This window comes from Carya illinoinensis, chromosome 11, assembly GCF_018687715.1.
Source record: "Carya illinoinensis cultivar Pawnee chromosome 11, C.illinoinensisPawnee_v1, whole genome shotgun sequence".
Taxonomy (NCBI): domain Eukaryota; kingdom Viridiplantae; phylum Streptophyta; class Magnoliopsida; order Fagales; family Juglandaceae; genus Carya; species Carya illinoinensis.
The window spans coordinates 34,906,899-34,926,023 of NC_056762.1; the positions used below are offsets into that span (position 1 = coordinate 34,906,899).

Here is a 19,125-nt window from a genome sequence, read left to right on the forward strand (position 1 = left end):
ATACTATATGTAATATACTAGTATTACTATATCTCTTCAAACACCACACGTTTATTAATACTCTATGTCATATTATATTAAATAATGGTAATACTCTTATTACTAATACTCTATGTAGTTATAGTGATTTAATACTAACATATTACATATTAAGTTAACTATACTAATACATTATAAATTTATACATATATAATATATTATAATTTATACCAAAACTCTTATAATATGTTAATATATTAATATATACTAGTACTATATATTATAGTTAATAGTTATATATTAAATAATATAATAATACATTAATACTAAATATATATAATTATAGAGTTACAATGATTTAGTTATTATAAATTTACGATTAGTATAACTATATAATAGTATTGGTATTGGACTATTAGTAATTTAGTATAGCTATATTATATTAGTAATATTAATTATGTTGAATCAATCAATTAGTATAACTATTTTCTAAATTATCAGTATTAATAATATTAGTATTAGTTATAGCCATATAGCCTATATTAGACTTAAGAGCCTTGGACTATATAATAGACTAATAGTATTAGTATAACTGTATAGCTATATATTAATACTAATTATAGTGAAAAGTATAACTATATAATAATATTAATAGTAGACTAATAGTATAGCTATATATTAGTATTAGTTATATTGTTATAGTGATTTAGTATATTATACTTTTTATATTATAATTTATACTATAACTCTTATAATATGTTAATATATTAATATATAGTAGTACTATATATTATAGTTATACATTAAAGAATATAATAATACATTCATACTAAATATATATAGTTATACTTATAGTGATTTAACTATATATTAGTATTAGTATTACTTATAGTATTTAATATAACTATATATTCTATATTAATATAAGTATAACTATAGTATATTATAATATTAGACTATTAGTATTATTTTTTTTAATACCATATTAGACTATTAGTATTAGTATAGATATTAGTATTAGTATATAATTATAAATATTAGTATTAGTAAAAAATTATATAATTAATTTATAAAATTATATATTTTTTTCATTCGGTCCGATCCAGTCCAGGCTGGAAAACCCCTAGACCGGGACCAGACCAAACTCTTTCGGTCCTCCCAAAATTAGACCAGACCGGTCTGGTGCAAAAATGGCCGGTCCGGACCAGCTGAATCTCACCCCTACTCCTATGCCCCTCTATGTTGCCCCCTCATTTTGATTGATCAGCATTTAATTTTTTTAATTTTTTATACTTATTGATTAAAGAAGTGACTATTAGTATATTGATATTTTTTATATATTTTTTTAAAATATTTAAACAGGTTAAAAAATATATGAATAAGGAAAATTAAAAAAATTAAAAAAGTGAATTTTGCCCAAGGGGTATGCCCAGTGATCACTACTGGACGACACCCTAGCAGCACTCTTTTCACAATTATCTCTACCCCGAGTAGCTAGGAGTCCAAAAAACTTCAAATACAAAGTCTCATTAAGATATAAAAGATGAATGCTCGAGATAAGATTGGAACTTACATAAATACTGCATCGATACCGTTAGTAACTTGCATTTGAATGAATGCATAAATAACACTACTTTATTTGATAAGAGGTGGAACTAATTATTGCTAAAAATTCAGATCAGCCAATTGTATTTGTGGCAAATCACGATATCACTCACCTCAGCAAAAGACATTTTTATTCTAAAGATTGTGCTCCAACCCCCCGCCCTTCGCTTGGAACCCAACTCACTAGTAAAGTAAGGCAAAAAATAAGTATCAGTTCTCTCCATAGAGCCACTTCTCTGCGTTGCTTGTGTAGCTAACCAACTCTTCTGGTTTAAACCACAAACTGATCTCATCCTTGGCAGTCTCTGGACCATCACTCCCATGGATGATGTTTCTACATGGCAAACAACAGTCGGGTCAATTTTCTTTTTAAGCTCTCTCTCTCTCTCTCTCTCTCTCTCTCTTTTAAGAAATGAACACGGTATGCATGTAGAAACCAAAAGCAGAACCGTAACCAGGGTCATGATTCTTTTTCTGGCAAAACAAGGGCATCATTATGTTCTGCGCTACTTCAAAATTATAACTTTGTAACTTAAATGTAAATTAGAAGTGAAAAAAAGAGATTGCAGATAGGCCATAGGGTGAAGTAAGCAATCAAGATGTGAGACTGAAGAAGGAATCCAAATCTGCGTATCATTCGAACCAATACCTTCCAACAACAACTGCTAGATCCCCTCTGATGGTTCCAGGTTCTGATTTCTGTGGATCCGTAGCTCCAATCAGCTTTCGACCATACTTAATAACTCCCTCTCCTTCCCAGACCTGTAGAGAGCTTCAGAAGTATTAAGTTCAGCTAGATCAAAAGCTGTTTTAGTTAATAAGACGAGAGTTATAGTTCTTCTAACCATTGCAAGAACAGGGCCAGAGCTAAGGAAGTTGCAAAGGCCATTGAAGAAAGGTCTTTCCTTCAGATCGTGATAATGCTTCTGTGCAAACTCCTTCGAAGGAATCACTATTTTAATGGCCACGAGTTTAAACCCTTTCCGCTCAAAACGAGATATGATTTCTGAAATCTGGTATCCAAATATAAATATCAGATGGGATCAATGTCCAGTTCCCAACTTAAAAAGAAGAGCACAACTCAACCAAGGGGCACAGAGAGAGTAGAAATATAAAAAAGATGCAAGAAGTCTCTGACTCTGTGGTATCTTTATTTATTTATTTTTGAATCAGTATGCAAGAAGTCTATGGCATCTCACCAGTCCTCTTTGCACTCCATCAGGCTTGATAGCAATGAAAGTGCGCTCTAGCTGAATAGAGAATAGAACATAATTTGAGCACCACGAGTAGAGGTAACAGTGAAATAGATATGTAATAAACAGGTCATTGAAGTACCTCTGTAGCATGTGCCTCCTGCTCCTGGAGCATGTAAGCTACAATTATAAAAAAATAAAAACAAACACAGAAATATCATAATCAGAAATTGGAAAAAGAGGAGCAAAGTCCTCTTAGTATCATGTGACCAAAAGAACGGTATCATGCTACCATAAAAGATTCCTTAAATTGTCAGGTATTGTCCAAAGGTGGAGACTGTGATTACTAGTTAACGGATCTCGCTGGACCATAGCGGTCATAATTGGAATTTTTTTTTACCAGTGGAATTAAATTTTGAAATCAAGTAGTAAAGGCCAGTTTGGATTAAAAAAGGCCCTAAATTTATCTAAAATCATATCATCTAATCATTACAATTTTATTTTCACACAAAATATAATAAATAATTTAAAAGTCAACTAACTATCCAATTCTCACCTAAGATAATAACCAAATGATGTGCGGAATTTCCAATAAATATGTCGTCAAAACCGTATCATCAGACTAAAGCGTTGAAAATTAGCGAAAAGACGGGCGTTTTTTGTCCGAACCTGCTGCAGGAATGGCAAGGACTCCTGAAATCCATCCTCTAGATGTACTCTCAGAACCGGCCCTCCTGTAGTATGAAGCTAGAAACGGCACTGTTTCTCTCAATGACACTGTAGCGGCGGCAGCTGCGGCTCGTCCTTCTGCAAATACGACACAACTCAAAATCGTCAAAGAGAAATCTTGCAAACACAAAGACGGGAAAAACTACGCAAATAGCTAGAGGAACGAAAAACATGAAAAAATCAAAGAAAGAACGTACGCGTGCTTATGGCAGTTTTGTTTTGATAGTCATTGATTCTTTTTTAATACGAGACCAATTTATTTAAGGAAGGAAATCAATTTCTGAATTTGAATCCTTTTCTTTCCAGAAAATGATAATAAACATCCGCAAAATAAGCACATTCAAGGAAGACTTTTTCTTAGCAAAAGTTTTTAAAGGTAGACTCTCCATCCAAACAAACTAATAATCGGTCCAGAGATGGGAGATTAAGCTCAAGAGTTGTAGGAAAAACGAAACAACTCGAAGAAATACTCGGCGACAGAACTCTACGAAAGACAAAAGGAAAGAAAGATCGGAGATTCATGACAACGTGAAATATGGACTGAAAAAGCAAAATGGAAGCCAAGAAATATTACCGGAGTAGAAACGAGAGCCTTTGGAGGCAGAGAGGAGTGACCTGGAGGTTCTGGAAGCAAATCGGAAAATCTGAGTGGTCATTTTCGGTACACTGAATAATAGTTTGGAGGCTTGGAGCTATTTTCCGGGAGCTGTGACGAGTAGAAACGCAAAGTGCGATGCTGAAATGATAAGAGAGGTAGTGACGAATGACCGTGAGAGAGGAAGAGAAAGATTGAGAGATTTTGAGTTCTCTATTTGGGTGGCCACGTCAAACCCCTTACCCGAAAGTCCGAAACCGATCTTAACTTCCGTTTGGCTTTTTTCGAGGAAAAAATATACTTATAAATATAATTATATATTAATCAGTATATTAATATAATATGATTGATTAAAAAGTAAATTTTATTAAAAATAATGTTAATTTAAATTTTAAGTAGGAATAAATCAGTATTAGTATATAAATTAGTGTGCGACTATATTTATATGTAGCAAAACATTTTTTTGAAAGAGTTACGATATCTTGAGTAGATTTTTTTAATGGATTTTTTAGTGTGATTAAAATAATTAATTTTTATTAAAAAATAATATAACTAATCATATTAGTAAAATATATAAAAAAAATTAGATAAAATGACTTACATGGAATTTTTATTTTTTGAATCTTGACAATTGGGTCCCTACCTTGTACGTGATTTAAATGTTAAAAAATATTATAAATTAAACAAAAACATAAAACTTGAAAATAACTATATATAAAAAAGGAATAATTTTTTTTTTTTTATAGAAAAACAATTTTTGTCAGATTTTAAAATTTTCATTTTATTTTATCTTAAATTCTTAAAATTATTATTTAGCTTTTATATGATTTTTTTATATATCTATATATAAATATTATATTATTTTCGGGCATGTCGTCTCAAATATTTGTTAAACAATGCAATAAAAACCTGATAAAAAAAAAGAGGAAGAAAAGATAAGCTTACTTAACTGAAAAACTAAATTCAAAAATAGAAAAGATAAAAAAAGAAATGATAAGGAGATTTTGCTTATATTCCAAATGGAGGAAACTTCTTTTTCTGCTAATGTTGCGAAAGAGTAATAGAATCAGGAAGCTTCGTCTTTTTCTATGTACAAGTAAACTTTAGTACTAGCTGGCTTAGACAAAAAGCACCCTTTCATGTGAGCATGGATTGAGTTTCACATTATCAAGAATTGAGAGGAGGCACTCTCTATTTCCATTTTTCCCGGGAGTAGCTCTACTTCAAAAGGAGACATCGTGATTCACGTTGTATGTAAAAGCATTATGCCGAGAATCCGTTGTCCAATACGCACAGAAATATATATGAAACAAAAGAAAGTGCTACCCACAAAAACTACAACGTGCTTGTTAAGCTTGAGATTAGCTTTAACTTATGGTGATGATTCATTCCTTTTTGGTTGGAGCTGTGCACAACCTCTAGACGTTGTTTTGCATTCCCACAAAGAGAACAAAGGAATTCTTTGGTCCCAAGTATAGTTTGGAAGTTCTCTTCAACAGTAATACACTATCATAAAGATGCAATCTCACTTTTTTGCATGAGACTTTTAAATGATAAGGAACTGTTTCCCATCTCAACTTTGGGGTTTAACCATGATTCTAAACTTGGTTTTTCAATTCTAATTGAGAAATTAGAATTTGTATCATCAGGGGGTAACATGTCAAGTTGCCATTGTCATTTTCTTCACTAAATAAGAAGAGATGCAATAGCCGGGGCATGTGCCCATAAAGCTATTGTGTTATATATTGATATAATAAAAAGCTTTCTCCTCTGGAATACACTATTTACTCCAGCGTTCTGATCAAGTTCTTGCACCACCTTTCTTGTAATAAAGAAATACTAGCATCAATTGAGCTAGTTGATTATTTTAATATTATTATTTTATTTTATTTTATTCTTGTTAAACTAATTGAGTTGTTCTACTTCTTATCCATACACCACATATTTGTTATAGGAAAAATAAAAAAAATAAAAGAAAATAAAATAGATGTGGTGTGTGGAGATAATAAGTAGGATTATTCTGGTCCCAAAACCTGATTTGCTTGTAAGGACACTTGGATCATGTGTGAACTATTCTTCTCCACCACTTCCTTTTGCTTGATCTTTCAATATTTACAAAAGCTTCTATGTAAAACCGTGCAAAGAGAGATAAGGACAATAAAAATAAAATAAAGTGGACTCAAACATCTCCTCTCAAAGTGCTCCAAAACTGAAGAGGGAACCTGAGAATCATCACCAAGTGCCTTTCCAATTACTTATGCCGTTTACATTAAGTTTTGAATGAATACTTAGTATATAAGACCTTTACAGTTTATTGCATGGGAAAAGGCCCGGTGCAAGGTCAATGCAGTTATTAGTCAGCATAAATTCAATCAGAAATAAAACATTCTATGTAATTCAAATAGACCGTATCTTTCATACAAAAAAAAAAAAAAAAAAAAAAAGAAGGTGTAGCTTATGTACAGAGAAGTGATTGATAGATTTCAAGGTATAAATTTAATTTCTATCTTTCTACTACTTACTGGTTCAAATGCGTAAATGATGTTAAATCTGACTTGAACCGTTTAGAACTGTTGCATCAGAACCCACTTTGCAGTCACTTCGTAATGCTGACAACCAAGAGTCCACCTTGAAAACGAGGCAGGAAGTAAATTCAAATTAGGAAAAAAATGATTATCAGAAGAATAAGTTCATTCAAGTGAAATTTTCCAGATGCCACAATACCCTAGTAGGTAATCCACAATTCAATATCTATGAAGACAGAGAATACGTATTAGCAGAGTTCTTTCCTGATCACTAACAAAAAACCATTTAATTTTTTATTGACATCGGGTGCCTGAGAACAATGTCCTGACTAATCCCGGAGCTGAACGAAAAAACATTTAATGTCCAAAGGTGTCGTGGTATAATTCCCGTAATATTCAGATGGTGGTAGCAGATATACTTGCAAAAAAACTATGTACACACATAAACCAAAGTAAAAGACAAGATAAATGCCTGCAAGAACAAGCATTATAAGAAAAGAACAACCATAAGGAATCATATAAATGCAAGCATGTTAGCATATCCACATTGATGCAAGTAAAATTGTGCGCATGCAACATAAATACACATGTTTTGCAACCCTAGACCTGTTAAATGCTATGTCCCTTCCCCTGCATAGATTCTCACTTTATCATGAAGAAATGTAATTTGATTTGATTATTATCCTAATCAAACTAAATTTTTTTTTTTATTTTCATAATTATCAAGATATTTAATTTTCAACTTGTTTACTTTATCGCATCTCCATATAATTTTCTTATAAATAGGAACCTATGCTTTGTATTCAATTCATTCAGAATAATACAAATGCAGTCTTGAAAGTCTCTCTATCATTCTCCTTCTTCTCTTTTCATTTCAATTTATATCATATTCTAAACTTCTCTCAGCAACAGCCTGTTACAGAAATCAGAAAACTTCTCTCAAAGCTTGTTCACCTTCTACACAGCTCACCAGTCGGAATGGTAACATACAAGCCATCGGTCATCGGTTGTCAATCCTCAATAACTTGTGAGAAATACAGGTTTAAAAACAAGATTGGATGAAACAGTTTGCAACCTAAAACCATTTACAAAACTCACATGGACAACGGAATGCAGATGTCACTAATTAACACTCAACTTGGCAAAGGAAATAGCAAATTACCATACTCATGAAATAACTGGATGTACCTGAATCTTAGAAATACTTGAGCACTCATATCTCAGTCCTTGACCAGTTAGCATATAGAAGGCATATCGGGTCTCCTCATCTTCTCGTGTAAGGCTTGGAAGAGGACCTATTTCAACAATGTCAGATAGGAGAGTGGAGTCTTGAGGGCTTAGATCTGCATATAAGTTCCTTGAGCTCATTAGCAAGGAAATCATACGTTGTTCTGGATAAAGGTTGAGTATCATTCACTGGTTAAATCTGCATTTGATTTTGAGGTTTTGCAGCAAAATTGATTACTTACCCAAACAATCAAAATTAGACTCTAAATTGATGTTCCATGCAAGTCTATTAACTGCTAAGCTTAAAATCTATCATATTCGATCCTTCAATAGTCCTCACAATCTGATAAATAAACTGTGTGTTTCTTTCAGATTGAGATAAAGCAGTAACTTATAGTGAAATTGGATAGCAGTAAACAATACTCTTAGTCAGAGTCACCAAATCATTGGTGCAATTGGCAGCTGAAATAAAGAATATTCATAGCCATGTCGAGAAACTTATGACAAAAACGAAGAAGGTTGTAACAGTTTTCTATTGAAACTCAATTGATGGAGCATCAAAGGGAAATCCAGGATATGCTGGATGTGGTGGTGCTATCCTAGATCATCATGGTTGATTTTTATAGGGTTTCTCTTGCTATCTTGGAACAGGCACTAACACATTTGAAGAAACTTCAGCTCTGAAAATTGGACTTTTGCTGTGCTACCAGCTAACTATTGATGATACTTTGATTGAAACTGTTAAGATATAAAATAAATAATAAAATCTATCTCTTCCCATCAGTTTAAGCTTTTAGGACAAGTGGTGATTTCACATGGTATCAGAGCAGAGGTCCTGAGTTTAAACCCTGACTCTACATTCAATCTCATTTAATTAAATATTCCACGTGTTGGACTACCCATTGAGAGAGAGTCTAGCCCACATGTGAGGGAGAGTGTTAAGATATAAAATAAATAATAAAATCTAAGAGTCCCATCAGTTTAAGCTTTTGGGACAAGTGGAGATTTCACAGAAACCAACTCCCTCACTATGGCCAAATGGTTCAATGATAAACAGCAACCACCTTGTCCCTATTTTGAGCTTTGGGAAGAAGTAACCCATTTGCATTATCAGTCTAATCTCAGCTCTGAAAATTGGACGTTTGCTGTGCTACCAGCTAACTATCAATGATATTTTGATTGAAACCAACTCCCTCATTGTGGCCAAATGGTTCCATGATAAACAGCAACCACCTTGGCCCTATTTTGAGCTTTGGGGAGAAGTAATCCATTTGCATTATCGGTTGAGTCTTGAGGTAAAACCCATTTTCAGGGAAATAAACTAGCTTGCAGAGGACTTGCAAATTTAGGGGTGGCAGGTAAAGACTGCTATTTTCATGATTTCATCGGTTAACATGCTTCCTAAGCAACTCATTGGTTTTGTTAATCTTGATAGAATGGGCTTACCCAATTGTAGATGTAAATAGTCGTATATGCATACTTTCATTTTCTTTTGGTAGGTTATCATCGGATTCCAGTTTTGCACTAAGATTCAGGGGGGAATATTTCTCATCAGCTTTCTCTCAGTTTACAGCCACTCATGGTAGGTTTTAGATATAGCCATGTAAGTTTTCTTCTAGATTTGCATTAGTTTTACTAGTTTGGTCTTTTTAGGGTAAACTCAATGTAAAAGGTATTCCTTAGCCAAAAGTGAGAACTTAATTAATAAAATTTAAGGGTACCATCATTCTTCTCTAAAAAAAACTTAGAACAGTTTTCTGATAAAAGAAGGTTTTCAAATGCTAAATATCTTATTTACACCATTAAGGTTAGCCAGTGATACTGTGAATGACTGGTTCCCCCACTCTAAGGCATACAAATCTTGCAGTTTTTGGTCAAGAACTATAGTGGCCAATCAAGTACAACAGTACGATAGAGAAACCTGGATGCCACTTTCATAATAATAAGATGAAGGACAAAAAACTACCAAGAAAACGAAAAGTAAACAAAGACAGGGGTACCAATTAAAATTCAAATACCTGTAGACAATAAATAGAAGAATAGACATAGTCCATGAAGGACAACAAAGCGAGGAAGCCAGTCATCAACCTCAGTATCGTCTAAAGGGGGAGGTTCTCCTGGTAGTGCTGTCCACCTCTGTTAGGTAGAATTAACAGGCAAATCATCAATTAAGATGGTGAGATGCAAGAAATATAGAAGTATAAACAAATGCAAATAAGTGAAAATAGTCATTACAGTACGAATGTACAAATAACCAGACAGGCGAGCAGACCGCAAAAGTTCATCGACATGTTCCAGCCTGCATATGTTAAAAGAAAAATAAGTGTCAACATAAAGAAAACAGAAAATAATCGAAAAATGTAATCCTAGTGTCAATTTCACTACGAAAAGCCGACAGTTAGAAATTAAAATGAGATAAAGGGAAGAAGATTTTCTTGTAGTAGGAGCTGTTACATATACATCCATTTCACTCAACAGTTCACAATTAAAGACCCAAGCACATAGTCCAGAACTTTATCTTTAGGTTTTTTCGCTGTAGCTTATGAGTGATTAATCATGACACAATAAATCAACAAAAAAAGTTAAGATTCTATAGCATAATCAACTCAAATAAATTTCATTTTCTTGGCAATATTATAGTTACAAACTAGGAATCAAGTCATACTTACTGAGCTTTCAAGTGAGCTTCTCTCTCTTCTAAATCAGCAACTGCTGATCTAAGTGATTCTACTTCAGCAGCAGGTAGCTCAACCTGCAATCAACAAAATTCTGGTAGTCAGGAAACATGGATAATTCACCTTTACCCATTGGCCCCTGCTAAAAATCCGTTCAATCAACCTTTTTCTGACCATCAGTGCTAGAACCCCATGGCATCCCTCGTACGGTAAACAAGTTCAACATGAAAGTGGCACCCTTTCGAGTCCAGCTATGAGACCTATGCTATATCAAAATAAAGAGGACTAAATAACGATAGATTAAACCATAATGCTAGTCACGGGACTCTCACGTGTGCACTGTTCATATCAGAGGTGTGCCCGTGTGGACCCCGTGACTCTAGATTAAAAATCTTAAATTGTATGTTTAGTTTCTAGTAGTTTTTTCCCAAAAAAATGAAATACCTCAAAGAACTGTCAGATCGTGGTAGGGAAACAAATGACGTTCCGCTTTGATGAGAATCCACGCTGGTTGTTGAGGCTGTGAAGTGATCCGGTATAACCTTTATCTTCCCACGACTATCATCCATGAAGCTATTTTTCTATGTTCCAGACGACGGTGCAAAAATAAATAAGAATAAAAGAAACGGGGAGAGTGTAATGGATAGCCAATCTTAAAACCATTAATTCAACTCAGCATAAGAACATTAGCACTTCACCATTTACTTACACTTTCTGAGAAAAAATACATGTTCATACAGTAAGAGGCAAATGTCTTTCTTAATTGCCACAATTGATAACAAAAATGGAGTATAGATACTCTTTCTTTTGATAAATAAGCTTTATCTGCACTTTAGTCACTAGCAGAAGATAATTAAGCAGTAAAACAGAATCCCTGGTTTTCCATGTAAGAGATTATGTGAGACGAAAAAGACTCTCAACTGCTGCAACCTTGAAAATATAGTGATTCTCCTCATGTGGCTGGCAGTAAAAGTAAATGCAATGAAAAGATGAGAGACGAAGACTGAGCAAACATGAACGGTTACAATATTTAGGAGACAGCCTCCATTGAGAGAGTGGTGCAGGTTTTAAAGGGAAGTCTATACTGACAACAATGGTAAAAGAACATAAACATTGTGCCGGTTTCTTCAATAAGTCACAAGAAGTTAGTGTAGCCTAATCCACGAAATCAGATCATAAAAAATGCTGCAACGTCTAGCTACTTAATTTGTTCTATCGATGACATATTACCTCTGCACTCGGAAAAAACTGCTACACCTCCAAAATTCCATCAAACAGACAGGATATTCTATAATCTCAGCATCTGACTATTTCACTACACCCTAATACACAAGTCAGTTATTTTCTTAGGTATTACACACTTGGACAAAGAACATACCCGAATGATACAACTCAAACCAACTCCAGAAAACCTCATCCTAACTTCTTTGTCAAGTACACAAAACCCTTTCCATTCTACCATGAGACCATCTCCATCTAAAATAGTTTTTTGCAAACTTACAAACCCAACATTGTTCTTTTCGTCCCCTCCATAACCCCAATATTTTTCTGGCACAAAATATTACATAAGAATGAAAATAGTCCAAGTTCATCTTCGAAAAGAAGAGCCATGCCCCCCACCCCCAAAACAAATTACATCAAAAGGAACCCCTTCATGATCTAATAGTTTCTTGCACCCTCAAATTAAATCGAAGGAAAGTAGCCCAACTAGCTTATCTTCGACCAGATCAACCAAGCCCCTCACAAATTACACCTAAAAAAACCCGTAATTTCCCATGATCACGATTACACAACAAAGTATAAGTCTAGAGAACTTAAATACGAATAAAATCTAGGGCCCATCAAAACTACATAAAATAAGCCCCATGATTCTAAACTTATATCATAATATCAACCCAAAAAAGTGTTCCTTCGACCTCAAAACAAAAACAAGAAAAACACTAAAAACTACCTAAATAAGATTGATGGAAAAGCACAAACTTACAAGGCCGGAGCAAGCATAAGCTGATGATAACAGATGATATTATAGTTAAATAAGTCAAAAAGTTTATACATACCACACAAATTGCAGAAAGAATGGAGATCTACTTGCAAAGAGAAGGAAAAGATATGAACTTGATAAGAATATCACGAGGATAAACTCGTACCGGTAGAAAGAAACTTTACTGTAAAGGGGTTAAATTAACGGAGGGATTTCCTTTCACGACAGGCCTTTGACCCCACGAATGTTGAGCGTAGTTCTATTGTATGACTGTTCGGTAGTTTCAGCAGTGGTGGTTAATGCAAAAAGACCCTTTTAGGCTTTCACGCCTATCACGTGGCAGTGGATGAATGGTTCGCTGGCGTACATGTATGCAGGTAGAATCAAGGATTTGTATCAACTTACGGATTCATGACTAGATTTTGGAGGAAGATAACGATAAACGAATGATGTTTTGTTAAATTATTAATAAAAGTAATATCATTTTATTAGACTCCTTTTTATAAATATTAAAATAGTATCTATCAATAATATATGCCTAACATTTTATCTTCGTAATATATAAAATTACTCGTCTTTATTTTTTAAAGAGATAATAATTCTGACATGAAGAGATAATACAAATAACATCATTTTATATAAATACTTTATTTTAAATCATATATTATATACAAAATTATAAAAAAAAAATTATACATATGTCATTAATCTTTGAATAAACATTATTATAGTTAACGAAATAACATAATCTATATTATCATCCTCCTTCACAGAATACATAAAACAACTTATGAATAGTTTCAAACGAATATGTGTAGAGAATATTTCTTTACTACAAACCAACATTACCTCTCGCTTCCTTCGAAAACTAAAGTCTCTACCCCCAAACACCATCGAAGATACGATGGCAGCCTACTTCAAGATTTTTTTGGTACCAAGGAAACCTTTTTCTTCCTTTTTTTTTTTTTTTCAAGTATTTAGGAAGGATGTGGCCCGATCTAGCACCATGCATGCTTCCTCCAAAAACTAGCACCCATGGCACCATGAGTACCAGAAATTGTTGATCTAGCATGCAGTACAAGAAAAGGCACAAAACTATCAGTACTGTTTATGACCAACGCATTGCTATCCCAAGGATACACCTTTTCAAGCATTTTTCTTCTTTGAGAGGCAGCTTTTTGTCCTCTCGCTTTTAAAAGATTGCAGGAAAAAGCAAAGTATGTCTCTTAATCGGTCAGTCAAGAACAGTGCGGCAAGATGCATTTGTCCTAGTTTCCAATTCTGGAATCACAGACTACAGATCAAAGTGTATTAAAACCGCCAAACAAAACGGCTCCCCTTGGTTTGACCGAAACCATGGAGATGGGCGAGGTTTAACTTTTTGTGCGCCAAATCTTATCTTTTGGTTTTTATTTCCCAAGGGAAAATGCTTCCCAAAGCTACCAATTTTTTATTAAATAAGGAAGTATTTAGTAATGTGTTTGTAATTTTTTTTAAAATGTTTAAAATGGTTTAAAAAATATTCGAAAATAAAATAAAATAGGGAAAATGTAATTTTGCCCTATGATACCATGCATTGAGTCACTTTTCTCAATTACCCTAGCATTATTCTTTCTAAAGTGTTGTGTTGGGGATTATACGGTTCTCAAACCCCTTTTGTACGTAACTTCTTTTAATTAATGTGTTACTTTATTTTAAAACATATTTAATTAAATGATATATAACAGCTGTAAGGAAAATAATATTTATAGTTACAATTTTTACTCACGTAATAATAAGATTTAGTTTGGATTGAGAAACACTCTCAATCCATCATATTTCATTTAATCATTATAATTTTCACATAAAATGTAATAAACAATTCAATTTTTTCAAATCTCAAAACAATAATAATATTAAAAAACAATATTCAAACAATATGTTTTTCAACTTTCAACTTTTAACTTTCATCTCAACTCACTATCTAAACCTAACCTAGGTGTTGACATGTCAGTTATTGATATGCTGAAAATTATAAAATTTGAAATTGATAATTCCAACTAAAAAAAAAATGATAAAATGGGTCTTTTGAATTAACACTAATCTAAGTATATATAGCACTGAATCTCTACCTGCATTGAGTAACAACGGGAGATTATAGAAGATTGCCATACGAAAATCAATCTTTAAATTCAGAAAAATAATATACATAAATAAGAGAGAGGTCATTTACAATTTGTGAACGAAAATCCTGCCCATTGTAAAGGTTTTGATGATGCAAGATGCCAAAACGGTGGCCATGGCCACAAATCACAGGATACGTGAAACAAAAGGATTGATACGTGATTGCCAGCCTTCTAATTACAAGAGAACAAGCACATAATGAAAAAGAGTGACCCATATGACTGAAATAATTGCTAATCAGTATGGGTTGAGAAGGTGGGGGAAGTGATAATGTTCAAAGCATAGCCATACCCCACTAGGTAATTATGTACAACTGCCCTTATATTGCCTTTTGGAATTGGACGACCAATTGGCTTCTACCTAATTCAGCTGATTCACTTTACACCTTCAATTTGTGGATGGCGTTTGTCCTCCTCCATGTCTTTTCTTAAAATTGGTTCCAAAGTAGAGTCCACTATGTTGGTAAATGGTGGGTAAATTTGCAAGTGGGAGTTGAGGCACTCAATTCCAGTCAGCTATTCGACATCCTCAAAGGCCAGAACATTTGGAGTGTCTTGTCGTGATAAAATGTAGCATCTCCAATGAAAGAATGTGTGTGTGTGTGTGTGTGTGTGTGTGTGTGTAAAATAGAGGATGAAGCAAATAATTGAAGAAGATAGGACTATCTAACAAAAGCTCCCATGTGGCCAGGATTGAAACATGAGGCTTAACTTTCTTCTTTCTGGCAGACCGCCACAGAACAAAGCATGGCCTCTTCGTCCATCATTCTCCCAAGCATTCCAGGCCCTCCTCTCAAATCCCAGTTTCTTGGGGGAAACCGCCTCTTTCTCAAACCCTTTTTCACGATTCAGAAACAGTCATCAACCCAACCCCTAACCACATGTGCCAAATTTGACCTATCCCAAATCCTGGGAGGCAGAGGGCTCTGCAATGGGGAACAAGGTCTTCAGCAGGAGCTGAAGAAAAACATTGAAGAACAGGCATCTTCAGCTTCTGATGCAAAGCAAGAACAATCAGGTAGCGTTGCGATATCAACACCTGGCAATGTTCCAGAGGACGCTTTCGAAAAGGAGCTGATGGGGCTAACTGGGGGGTTTCCCGGTGGGGAGAAGGGTTTGATAACATTCATAGAAAGAAACCCACCTCCAAGGAAAACAGCAGCAGATTCAGCAAATCTACTCGAAGTTACCAGCTCGAAGAAGCCAAAAGCTCCAGAATTGCCGCTCTTAATGCCTGGTATGATTGCCATTGTGAATAACCCCAACAACCCATATTACATGTACTGCGGTATTGTTCAGAGAATCACGGATGGAAAGGCTGGGGTTCTTTTCGAGGGAGGAAACTGGGATAGATTAATTACTTTCCGATTGGATGAGCTGCAACGCAGGGAAAAGGGCCCTCCATTGAAGAATCCCAAGTCTGCTATCCTCGAGCCTCTGCTTGAGAAAAAGGATTCAAAATGATTCCATCTTTCCATATCTGTTGTATCAAGTTCATGTATATGCCATATGTGTAGTTCTGACAACATAGGCAAAGGCAGAGTAACTTCATCTGTAAACACTTCCTTTCAACGGTGTTCAATTAGACAAAAGAAGCACAGCTTTCAAATTCACGGCTGTGTTTATGTGCGCTGTATTTAATTTTTTAATTACGACATTGTTCCTTTAAAATCGTTACAATGCAACAATCTGTAGAAAGTGAACTTTTGAGTATTTCAAAAACTAAAGAACGGTGGAGAAATCTCCGCCTCGTCATCCCTTCTCAAAGCTCCATCAAAATATCAGAAGCAGCCACCCAACTGCCAAAAGATTGAAAAAACAGTCAGTTTCTAACAACTGGATAAAAAGGAAAAAAATTTATTGAATGGTAAGAAAAAAAGAAGAAGACAATAGATAAGAAGCTTTAATATTCAATTGGTGACAATATTGACGATAATCATCATCGTCACAATACTGAGGATTCTGTTTCTGTATTGAAAATGCTTCAATGATTCGTGCACATGTACAGAGCAAGATTGATCTGTTCAGTAATCCTACACATCAAGATATTATTTTTCCAGCTAGTAAACTGGAAAGGAAGCTGATTATTGTTCGTTCACTCCAACAACAGTGCTCCAAACATGAAAGGTGGGTTTTCCTTTTTGGTTAAAATGATGAACTTCAATACTTCAATGTCTCATAACTAAAGAACTCGTCAGTTTTCCAGCTAGTAAATTAATAATGAGAGGGAAGTCGATTATTGAAAATAAAAGAGCAAATACCAATCCTCTTGATCTCATTCACTCCAACAACAAGGCTGATATTAAGCAATCACATCTCCAAAAACTTAATATGCAAACGAGAAGAGTACAACAGTAGAAAGATGGGTTTTCCTTTTTGGTTGGAATGATGAACTTCAATACTTCAATGCCTCAAAACTTGAAGAAAAACAGCCAGAACTTAATCCAATTTCACTACCTTGTGATTTGCAAAAAAAAAAAAGGAGAAAAGAATAGACAACCACCATGCACAATAGTAATTTTCTAGTTCAATCCCTTCCCACACTTCACGTTAGTACAGTTCATTGCATAAGAAGGGAGACAAATCAATGAGTAAACGTAAAAATCGCTGCAACGACTTAACAAGGAGCTCTATGCCTACCAAAATAGTCTCAATCTCCTCATTGGACACTGGTGTTCGTTTGGGCTGAAGAGAAGCTTTCCCTCCAACAGTTGTTGAGACTTTTGAACCAAAGAAGTAAGTTTGACCAGAATCACCAGGTGTATAAGTTGTTTGAGTCTGGGATGCAGAGTCTGCAAGTGATTTACTCAATAATGATAATTCTTGAAAGAAGAAAAAAATTTGTGGACAAAAAATTATTACAAGGGCCTTTTAAAGCACCAAGTCATTCTCTAACTATATAATGCATAATGTAAACAAAGTGGTATCTGGTCAGCATCATCCAAAGAACACGTGCTGAAGCACCCTTTTGCACCATAAGATAACATAATTCTCACATAGCATAAAAGAAATGTTAATATATGACAAGTTAAAATGGAAAAATTACTGAATGAAGACACAAAAGGAGCAAGACGAAGGAGATGGATGATAACAAAAGTATGTCTATCTTATTTACTTCTAATGTTTCACCCCCCAAAAAGTCACAGTCTAAAGCTTTGTTGCTGAATTAAAAACGTCCAAATACACCTCCAACTCTAGATGAACTAAGAACAACATATTAACTTTCCCCACCATTTCAGGGTAGCCAATAAAATCTTCAGAGAGACAGAGATATCAGAGACTGTACGAAAAATAGAATTCGCTGCCTACACTGACACCCCCCCGCGGGCGCTTAAGTTTATTTTTTCTAATATAAGTGGCTAAATCTCAGGTCCGTTAGGACTCACAAGAATGGACTGTTAGGAAGATATCAATGGGGCATCTTTCCTACACTATAGATATTAAAAAAATGCTCTAATCTTCTCACTCGCACAAGATCTGATCTCAAATAAAACTCTTGATGAACCAATGGAGTCAAAGTAATATCAAGGAAAAGCAAAATGCTCATAAAATCGGACCATCTAGCGTAAATATGACGCTTTAGAATCCAAGTGGTGCTTGAGTTATTAAATTCAGCTAAACATATCCAAATCTATAAACTTAAGTAAAAATCATCAATCAATCTAAGAAAATGACATGAAAACTAAATGTTGAGGTAGCACGTATAGAACTAAAAAGAGAAAGGGAGAGACGCAGGGTAACAGACCCGAGGGTTTAGGTCGTCTTTGAGGAAATTTGATGCGCGGTATTCTCTTCATTATCTGGGTTCCACCCATCTCGCTCGCTGGCTTTAGCCTCTACGGTGTGTCTGTGTGCGCGAAACGAATAGGGACTTCTCGAGAACTCAGAAAGACTTTAACAACAGAACAGAGACGTCTCTTTGAGATGGCGGCGACTTGTGCTTGAATAAACAGTAAGACCGGTCTTTAGGGAATGTTTGGATACGGAGGTAAATGCTTTTAAATCAGGGTTAAATAAAATATTATGTTTTAATATTATTATTATTTTAAATTTTTTAAAAATTAAATTAGAATTAAAAAAATTAAATTATTTATTATATTTTATTTAAAATTTTTAAAAAATTATAATAAAATAAGATGAGATAATTTATAAATTTAAACGGTCTCTTAATTATATTCACATTCGACATTTCCAATTAACTAACTTTCCGTCACGAAATCCTGCATTTGTTATAATAGACAAAAAAAGTATATATATAAATAAAATCACAAATTAAAGAAATTAATATTATTTATTCTTTTTATTTTATAATAAAAATAATTTTATAATATAATATATCATATTAAATCATACTAATTTATAAATTTATATTTAATTAATTATTTTATAGTTGAAATATTTCGGATTTTCTGTTTTTCTAAGCGACCGTCTTGACATTTAAAAAAAAAAAAAAA

The 19,125-nt window shown here is 34.0% G+C and overlaps 4 protein-coding genes across 7 annotated transcripts; 1 reads left to right on the plus strand and 3 right to left on the minus strand.

Moving 5' to 3' along the window:
* Positions 1–1,508: 1,508 nt before the first annotated feature.
* Positions 1,509–4,326, minus strand: LOC122281722 (nucleoside diphosphate kinase 3). Its single transcript, XM_043093468.1, has 7 exons — positions 4,081–4,326; positions 3,447–3,584; positions 2,920–2,957; positions 2,784–2,834; positions 2,430–2,597; positions 2,234–2,346; positions 1,509–1,918 (listed from the first exon to the last, which is right to left on the minus strand). The coding sequence occupies exons 1-7, from the start codon at positions 4,160–4,162 to the stop codon at positions 1,795–1,797; spliced, it is 714 nt and encodes a 237-aa protein (XP_042949402.1). The 5' UTR covers positions 4,163–4,326; the 3' UTR covers positions 1,509–1,794.
* A 1,985-nt stretch (positions 4,327–6,311) lies between these two features.
* Positions 6,312–12,809, minus strand: LOC122281720. 4 transcript variants are annotated; one of them, XM_043093465.1, is made up of 8 exons: positions 12,676–12,809; positions 10,973–11,109; positions 10,692–10,788; positions 10,523–10,605; positions 10,089–10,152; positions 9,872–9,989; positions 7,815–7,969; positions 6,312–6,729 (listed from the first exon to the last, which is right to left on the minus strand). In XM_043093465.1, exons 2-8 carry the CDS (start codon positions 11,095–11,097, stop codon positions 6,646–6,648), a joined length of 726 nt encoding a protein of 241 aa, XP_042949399.1. In that variant the 5' UTR covers positions 11,098–11,109; positions 12,676–12,809; the 3' UTR covers positions 6,312–6,645. The 4 variants fall into 4 exon arrangements, with proteins under 4 accessions (XP_042949399.1, XP_042949398.1, XP_042949400.1 ...); XM_043093464.1 differs by having other exon boundaries at positions 12,586–12,749; XM_043093466.1 differs by lacking the exon at positions 12,676–12,809 and adding an exon at positions 12,513–12,532.
* A 2,367-nt stretch (positions 12,810–15,176) lies between these two features.
* Positions 15,177–16,296, plus strand: LOC122282733 (NAD(P)H-quinone oxidoreductase subunit S, chloroplastic-like). Its single transcript, XM_043094735.1, has one exon. It carries the CDS (start codon positions 15,419–15,421, stop codon positions 16,133–16,135), a length of 717 nt encoding a protein of 238 aa, XP_042950669.1. The 5' UTR covers positions 15,177–15,418; the 3' UTR covers positions 16,136–16,296.
* LOC122282734 lies at positions 16,219–18,634 on the minus strand. The gene is made up of 3 exons (XM_043094736.1): positions 18,417–18,634; positions 17,312–17,463; positions 16,219–16,470 (listed from the first exon to the last, which is right to left on the minus strand). Exons 1-3 carry the CDS (start codon positions 18,484–18,486, stop codon positions 16,453–16,455), a joined length of 240 nt encoding a protein of 79 aa, XP_042950670.1. The 5' UTR covers positions 18,487–18,634; the 3' UTR covers positions 16,219–16,452.
* Positions 18,635–19,125: the final 491 nt, after the last annotated feature.

What these genes read in the sequence shown, in the direction of transcription:
- LOC122281722 (XM_043093468.1), bottom strand. Translation starts at nt 4,162, where the DNA reads ATGACCACTCAGATTTTCCGATTTGCTTCCAGAACCTCCAGGTCACTC. An exon ending in AGGAGGCACATGCTACAGAG is followed by an intron (nt 2,835 to 2,919) that starts GTACTTCAATGA and finishes TTCTCTATTCAG; the next exon opens with CTAGAGCGCACTTTCATTGC. An exon ending in CTGGCCCTGTTCTTGCAATG is followed by an intron (nt 2,347 to 2,429) that starts GTTAGAAGAACT and finishes AGCTCTCTACAG; the next exon opens with GTCTGGGAAGGAGAGGGAGT.
- LOC122281720 (XM_043093465.1), bottom strand. Translation starts at nt 11,097, where the DNA reads ATGGATGATAGTCGTGGGAAGATAAAGGTTATACCGGATCACTTCACA. An exon ending in GCACTGATGGTCAGAAAAAG is followed by an intron (nt 10,606 to 10,691) that starts GTTGATTGAACG and finishes TGTTGATTGCAG; the next exon opens with GTTGAGCTACCTGCTGCTGA. An exon ending in CTTCTATTTATTGTCTACAG is followed by an intron (nt 7,970 to 9,871) that starts GTATTTGAATTT and finishes ACTTATATGCAG; the next exon opens with ATCTAAGCCCTCAAGACTCC.
- LOC122282733 (XM_043094735.1), top strand. Translation starts at nt 15,419, where the DNA reads ATGGCCTCTTCGTCCATCATTCTCCCAAGCATTCCAGGCCCTCCTCTC.
- LOC122282734 (XM_043094736.1), bottom strand. Translation starts at nt 18,486, where the DNA reads ATGGGTGGAACCCAGATAATGAAGAGAATACCGCGCATCAAATTTCCT. An exon ending in AAGACGACCTAAACCCTCGG is followed by an intron (nt 17,464 to 18,416) that starts GTCTGTTACCCT and finishes AATCACTTGCAG; the next exon opens with ACTCTGCATCCCAGACTCAA.